Raw genomic sequence first — 7,450 nt, 5'->3', positions numbered from 1 at the left:
CGTTGCCGGTCAGTAAAGAAGACAAAAAGGAAAATAAATAAATAAATAAAATAAAAATAAAAAATAAAATAAAAAATGGGCAAGAATATGAATAGACAGTTCTCCAAAGAAGATACACACATGGCCAACAAGCACATGGAAAGATGCTCAATGTCACTAATAATTACGGAAGTGCAAATCAAAATCATAATGTGATACCACCTCATACCCATTAGCATGGTGCCATCGAAAAAACAGAAAACAAAGCATCAGCAGGGAAGTGGATAAATTAGAACCCTTGAGCACTGCAGATGGGAATGTAAAATGGTGCAGCCACTATGGAAAACATATGGGAGTTCCTCAAAAATTAAAAATAGAATTACCATATGATCCAGCAATTCTATGTCTGGGTATATACCCCAAAATAACTGAAAGCAGGGTTTGTTTTTTTTTTTTTCCTTTTTGTCTTTTTTCGTGTCCGGCAACGGATCGCAACCCTCAGTGTCGCGCCCGTACCGGACCGAGACCGGCGATGGGATCGCAACCCTCGGTGTTGCACCCGCACCTCGCTCAGCCAGTGAGCGGGAACCGGTCTGTATGTGGGATCCGAACCCTCAGCGGGAGCGCCGCCGCGCTTCCCAAGCGGCGCACTGTAGCAGTGCGCCACCGGGCCGGCCCGGAAAGCAGGGTTTTGAAGAGAGATTTTTTACACCCATATTCACAGCAGCATTATACACAATAGCCAAAAGGTAGAAGCAATTCAGATGTCATCAGCAGATGAATGGATCAACACAAAGTGCTATATACATACATATTCAGCCTTAAAAAGGAAGAAGATTCTGACACATGCTACAACATGGAGGAACCTTGAGAATGTGATGATAAATGAAATAAGCCAGTCACAAAAAAGACAAATATTGTGTGGTTCCACTTATTAAAGGTTCCTAGAGGAGTCACATTCATAGAGACAGAAAGCTGAATGGTGGTTGCCAGGGGCTGGCGAGAGGGGAGAGATACTGTTTAATGGGTAGAGAGTTTCAGTTTTGCAAGATGATAAAGTTCTGGAGATGGAGAGTGGTAATGATAACACAAAAATATGAGTGTACTTAATACCACCAAAATGTGCATTTAAAAATGGTTAGGGGCTGGCCCAGTGGCGCACTGGAGAGTGCACCGCTTGGGAGCGCGGCGGCACTCCCGCCGAGGGTTCGGATCCCATGTGGAGACCGGTTCCCGCTCACTGGCTGAGCGCGGTGCGGGCGCAACACCGAGGGTTGCGATCCCGTTGCCGGTCCCTGGTACGGGCGCGACACCGAGGGTTGCGATCCCGTTGCCGGTCCCTGGTACGGGCGCGACACCGAGGGTTGCGATCCCGTTGCCGGTCCCTGGTACGGGCGCGACACCGAGGGTTGCGATCCCGTTGCCGGTCCCTGGTACGGGCGCGACACCGAGGGTTGCGATCCCGTTGCCGGTCCCTGGTACGGGCGCGACACCGAGGGTTGCGATCCCGTTGCCGGTCCCTGGTACGGGCGCGACACCGAGGGTTGCGATCCCGTTGCCGGTCCCTGGTACGGGCGCGACACCGAGGGTTGCGATCCCGTTGCCGGTCCCTGGTACGGGCGCGACACCGAGGGTTGCGATCCCGTTGCCGGTCCCTGGTACGGGCGCGACACCGAGGGTTGCGATCCCGTTGCCGGTCCCTGGTACGGGCGCGACACCGAGGGTTGCGATCCCGTTGCCGGTCCCTGGTACGGGCGCGACACCGAGGGTTGCGATCCCGTTACCGGTCAGTAAAAAAGACAAAAAGGAAAAAAAAATGGTTAGGATGGTAAATTTTATGTTATGTGCATTTTACCACAATTTAAAAATTAGAAATTTAATTTAAAAAAATGAAGCAACACAATGAATTTTCATTCGTTGATTATCATAGTGGCAAAGATAAGTAAAATTAACAATTCTGTGTGATGGAGAGGGGTAACAAAAAAAGGAACTCCGCATCCTGTTCTTGTACAGCTCTTAAGGGGAGTGATCTGAACTATGTATCAAAATGTCAAAAATGTAGCCTTTGACCCAATAAGAGGGTCATACTGTCCTGCACTTCTGTGCCCTGCTGGCTGGCTCTGAGCGAACTCCTACAGCTTCAAAGCCTGCCCTGAGACACGCTGGGTCCAACCTCGTGCAGAAATGCCCAGCACCACTGGGGCTGAAATCAGAGGAGGCCGAGCGGTGGGAGGCGGGCCCCCCGGCAGCTGCTGCAGGAGGGAGGGAGAACAGGCGAGCAGGTGCAGGCCGGGCTGTGCTTCCCCAGTGGGAAGATGAGCACATTCCTGACCGGTGGCTTCTATTTTCCCAATTAAATGTGAAAGGTCATCACCTGAGAGCAGGGGACAGGGCAGTTTTGAGGAGAGAGGAGACAGTGTAAAGAGTTGTTTAGAAGAGCAAGCCTCTTGAGAAACAGAGCAAGACAGCTGGGCGGTTCTGAGTCTTTTGGGGTGGAGGTCATGAGTTTTCAGGGTACCCTTCTACCCCACGTGGATAGGGCCCCAACGGTTCTCACTGCACGAGGCAGTTGGTTGTGTCCAGCCAGGGACCCAACCTGCTCGTGATCTGGATAACGTGGCATCTGAAGGCAGGAGGATGCAGAACATAGAGAGTGGGACTAGCTTCTTCCCAGGGCTGTGTTAGACAGCATGCGTCCTGTATAGAAGTGGCCAGCACAGATGCCAGGTGCCAGTCAGAGGTTCCTGCCCGTCCTTCCTTTCCCTTCCTGTCCACCCTCCCTGAGAGCACGGAAGCTGAGGTTCCTGGACAGAAATGGGGCCATCCTCCAGAGGGCACCCATCCTGTGGCCATGGGGGAGAGTCTCAGGGTCCCAGCCTGTTCCCCAAACCGTATCTCACCGTGACCTCCTTGCCCATTGCAGAGATTGGTGTGGGCATCACCGGTTTTGGCATCTTCTTCATCCTCTTTGGGATACTCCTGTACTTTGACTCAGTGCTCCTGGCCTTTGGAAACGTGAGTCCCCCAGCTCTGTGTACCTCCCCTGCCCAACCGTCTATTGCCAGGAAGGTCAGCCCCAAGTTCATTCAGATCATGTCCACCTGGGGGTCAGGGGTCATCGAGCCTGGGCAGACGAGGGCTGCAGGGGGTAGAGATTAGAGCCTCTGGCAAAGAGAATCTGAGGCCCTGAATTCTCACGCCACACTCTGTATTCCCAGGTGAGTCAGACACTGTCCCTGCCATCGAACCCCACCATCTCAGGACAGGATATAACATTATATACACGGGTGGGGCAGTGGTCAAGTCACAAGACAGACACATTTCATATGAACCAGGGGGCTTAGAGGAAAGAGAGCACACCCAACTGGAGAAGGTTGAGAAGGAATTTGGAAAGGAAGTGGGTGTGGAGGGGGGGGAAATGCATTTTCGGGGAGGGAAAAGGTGTGGAGGAGGAGAGGAAAGCGTGGACACCCTGGCAGAGAGACAGAGGGCTAGATCTGGCGGGAGCCTGGGCTCTCTTACAGGACCGCCAGGAGCCAGGCTGAAGCAGTGACAGGGCCATGTGTGGGGGGCCTGGAGGATCACCCTGTGGGCTGTAGAGCCCCCGATGGGGTTGTGGCTCGGCATGGCTGCGTCACCTGTTTAGGCCTCCGTCCTCCCCTTTGTGAAATGAAGAGAATCTCGCTCTCTATCCACCTTCCCTGGGAGGTGTGATGAGAAAGGCAGTCAGGTATGAAGAAGTGCTTGGGATCCAGTGACTCGGGTAGGAACGAGGGACCCTCAGACCTGTCCTTGTCGTGCCTCTCCCGCCCCGGCCTGCAGGCCTGGCCCTGCCTCCCGCGGGCTGCCGTGTTTGCTCTCACACGCTCTCCCTCCCCACAGCTGCTGCTCCTGACTGGCCTTTCCCTCATCATCGGCCTGAGGAAGACGTTTTCCTTCTTCTTCCAGCGGCACAAGCTCAAGGGGACTAGCTTCTTCCTGGGGGGTGTGGTTCGCTCTCCCTCCCCACAGCTGCTGCTCCTGACTGGCCTTTCCCTCATCATCGGCCTGAGGAAAACGTTTTCCTTCTTCTTCCAGCGGCACAAGCTCAAGGGGACCAGCTTCTTCCTGGGGGGTGTGGCCATCGTGCTCCTGCGCTGGCCCCTCCTGGGCATGTGCCTGGAAACCTATGGATTTTTGAGCCTCTTCAAGTGAGTGCAAATCCCTATAACCCTGGACAGACCCACCAAGATGTCCAGTAGCTGAGATCACCCCAGCAGGGTGTGCAGAAGCTGGGACTTCATCCTGCAGGAGATGAGAGCCATGGAAGGGTTGGAAACAGGCAGGGGCCTCAGGCTGATGCTTTGGAAAGGCCCATTTATCAGCAGACATTGATCGAGCACTTACTGTGTTCCCAGCACTGTGCCTATCACCAGGAAAGAGACACAGGCCCCGCCCTCAAGTCTCAATGATCCAGCCAGAGAGGAAGGGCGGTGAACTAATGTTTGCCAAGTACGCTCACAATTGCCATCTTATTTTGTCCCCACAACCCACTGTAGTGTTGTTCTCTACTTAACAGATGAGGAAACCAACACCCAGGGGCTGTTCCCTGCCCAAGGTCTCACACTAACGTGAAAGATCTGAACTTGACCCCGTGTCTCTGGCTCTTGGCTCCGTATCCCTTGGCCTGTCCTATGTCAGCCCTGGGCCTGGCACAGCAATGGTACTAACAGGACTGCAGAAGCTCAGAGGGGAGGACAGGGAGGTGTCCTAGAGGAAGCAGGACCTGAGACAGGCCTTGAGGAATGAGTAGGGCCTGAGAGAAGACTGGAGAGAGCTTAAGGAGAAGAAAGAAAGGCTATTAGGGAAAGTGGGATGGGACTGTGGGGGGAATAGGGGTGGGACGGGACAATGGGGACTGGAAGAATCGTGCCTTATGCAATCATGGGAAGGAGCAGAGGTCAGGAAGGCCATGGGGAGGTCATGGGCTTCTCATAGGAGCCCAATTTGCTCCGTGCCACCTTGAAAACACCCTGAGGGGTCTGAATGTTCTAGGCCTAATAGACATCAAGTAGTGTGGCTTCAAGAAACCAAAATTTTCTTACACACATCTCCCTCCACTTATTCAATATTCAAATATGTCATTATTCAAATAGCTATTTCTTTAAATTGTCACATACATAATAAGTACCCCCTGTTTGCCAAAGACAGGGCTAGGTGTGGGGCTACGGCACTAAATGAGGAGAGAATTCCCGAGGAACTTGCAATCAAGGAGGAAGACAAGTAACTTCTTGTGATGTTTACTGAGGGCTCAGAGGCGCGGTGGGGCCACTGCAGGTTTGGTAGTTCAACCCAAAAGAAAGCCTTGACAGGGACACCTTGCCACAGCGTAGTAGGTGCAAAAACCATCAGAGCTGTGCAGGACCTCAGAAATGCAGCTGAGCCCCAGGAGAGGGAGGCCAAGGAGAGAGCGGCTCAGCCAGAATTCAACACACTGAGCTTCTCAGCCGTCCGCCCCACGCGGGGTTCCCCTCCCGCGCCCACCTGGGGGCCGCCAAGCCTGCGAAGGATCACACGTATGTCCCCGAGCAGGCCAAGGGCCAAGGGTGGCTCTGTGCGTGGGATGCCAAGGCTGGGGAGGGTAGACATGAGCACGGCCTCCAACAGCTGCCTGTGCCCAGGGCCCAGGAAACCTGGAGCAGGTGGCACACACCCCGCTAGGGAGGAGAAGTCTCCAGCAGAGTAGTACATAATGAGAGAAACAACAGTAGAAGTAAATATTTCCGGAGCAGTTCTTTGTGTGAGGTCCTGCAGTGAAGATACTCTTGTTAACCCCACTTTTACAGCTGGAAACCGAGATTCAGAGAAGTTAAGAGATTTGCCCCAAGTGTGTAGAGTGCCAGGAAGTGGAAGAGCCAAGATTTGGGCCCAAGGAGTCTGACCCCAGAGCCTTCATTCTTAACCGCTTCACTTGGCTGCCTCTCAAAAGCCAGGGCTGCAGACGGAGCCTGCCCCAGTGCCAGGGGCCCGCTCTCCTTTGGGGGTCCTCAGCCTCACTACCCTCCGTCCCCCCCTCCTGGGCCACCACTGACTCCCCTCCTCCCGTCTGCTCCTAGGGGCTTTTTCCCTGTGGTCTTTGGCTTCCTGGGCAACGCCTGCAACACCCCCTTCCTGAGCACGGTGAGTACATCACGCATGCGCCCGGCGCCTTGGGGACTTGGTGAAACTGCCGCCCCAGGTGCGGCGGGCCCTCCCCATCTCCCCTCAGACCCCACCTCAGGTACGCCAGCCTTCGGCTCCTCTTCCCCTCTCTGCCCCTTCTCCGTTTGACACAAGCAGATGAGGTAAGGGGATCCCCAAGCAGTGTGCCAAAGGTGTGGGTACAGAACAAGGTAGCTATTAATATCCCCTTATCAGAGCCAAAGAAAGGGTGACTCAGAGACGCTAGGTGACTCATCTGGGAAGCTCCTGAGATTTCTGGGGAGTGGCTGGGTCTGGGCCCCAGGCATGGAGAAGAGGTGTGACAGCCAGTGACAGCAGGAAAAGCAGGTGGCAGGTTTGTCCTCTTCCTGGGCAGGCATGGGCAGTGGTCCCCAGCCCCTGCCCGTCCCTTTCTCTGAAGTACCTGACAGAATATGAACTCTCCGAGGAACCCGGGGAGGCCTTCCAGCCAGCGCCTGACGCCCCCGCCAGCTGGGCACGTCCCCCGCAGCCCCTTCTCCCTTCTGTGCGTGGCATAGCTCCCGGCTTTCACAGCCAGCTCTGTAATAACCTGGCTATTGAGTCTGCTCCCCACTCTTTGTCTGGAGTAATGACTCTTGGCTCCCACAGCTGTTCCAGAAGCTTCAAGGTACCGGCTCCATGGTCTGAACAACAGAGACGAGGTCCTTGAACTTGGATCACGGGTGGAGAGGGTGGAAGGGAAGCGGGGGCCACCTCCGCAGGCGCCCCACCCCCGAGTCCTGACTCACTCCCCGTCATATCCGGACCTCAGCAAGTCCAGAAGGAAGCATGGAGCTGAGTGACTGACCTCAAATCCCCAAGTCCACTCAAGAGGCTGCCAGGACGGTTTGGAGCAGAGATCCAGGGCCCCGTGGAGATCAGACTGGGGCTGGCATCACATCCCCACCCTGTATTTATGGGGGAAAAGGGAAGATTAAATCCCCAAGTTGTGAGTGTGTCTAAGATGCGATGTCAATGTCTCCAGCCCCTTCGACCCATCCTCTGCCTCAGGACAGGCCAACACATGTCATTCCACATAGCGAAATTATGGCCTGTAAGGGTCTGTCCTGCTTTCATAGGCTGTAATTTTTATCCTCATGTTTAATAGTCCTAGTGAGTGGGATGATGCGTTTGCAAGCCTCTGTTAGCAGTAAGTATTGGACAGGTGATGGGTGCTAATTCTCCGTGCTGTCAGGACGTGTTTCTCAACCACTAGATGATAGTTCTGCACAGCGCGCCCACCAGGTAGGGCTTGTGCTGGGACAGCTTC

At 54.4% G+C, this 7,450-nt stretch overlaps 1 protein-coding gene across 1 annotated transcript; it reads left to right on the top strand.

Moving 5' to 3' along the window:
* The first annotated feature begins 2,793 nt into the window (after nucleotides 1-2,793).
* Nucleotides 2,794-6,828, top strand: LOC103594176 (vesicle transport protein GOT1A-like). The gene is made up of 4 exons (XM_008577367.1): nucleotides 2,794-2,994; nucleotides 3,991-4,169; nucleotides 6,075-6,138; nucleotides 6,790-6,828. The coding sequence occupies exons 1-4, from the start codon at nucleotides 2,794-2,796 to the stop codon at nucleotides 6,826-6,828; spliced, it is 483 nt and encodes a 160-aa protein (XP_008575589.1).
* The last annotated feature ends 622 nt before the right edge of the window (nucleotides 6,829-7,450 follow it).

This window comes from Galeopterus variegatus, unplaced genomic scaffold (genome assembly GCF_000696425.1).
Source record: "Galeopterus variegatus unplaced genomic scaffold, G_variegatus-3.0.2 Scaffold1498, whole genome shotgun sequence".
In the NCBI taxonomy this organism is placed as follows: domain Eukaryota; kingdom Metazoa; phylum Chordata; class Mammalia; order Dermoptera; family Cynocephalidae; genus Galeopterus; species Galeopterus variegatus.
This window is presented reverse-complemented; position numbering and strand designations above follow the sequence as displayed.

Excerpts from the sequence above, each read along its gene's own strand:
- LOC103594176 (XM_008577367.1), top strand. The coding sequence starts at position 2,794 with ATGGGGCCATCCTCCAGAGGGCACCCATCCTGTGGCCATGGGGGAGAG. Across the intron at positions 2,995-3,990 it reads TGCTCCTGGCCTTTGGAAAC|CTGCTGCTCCTGACTGGCCT; the intron begins GTGAGTCCCCCA and ends CCCTCCCCACAG. Across the intron at positions 6,139-6,789 it reads ACACCCCCTTCCTGAGCACG|CTGTTCCAGAAGCTTCAAGG; the intron begins GTGAGTACATCA and ends TGGCTCCCACAG.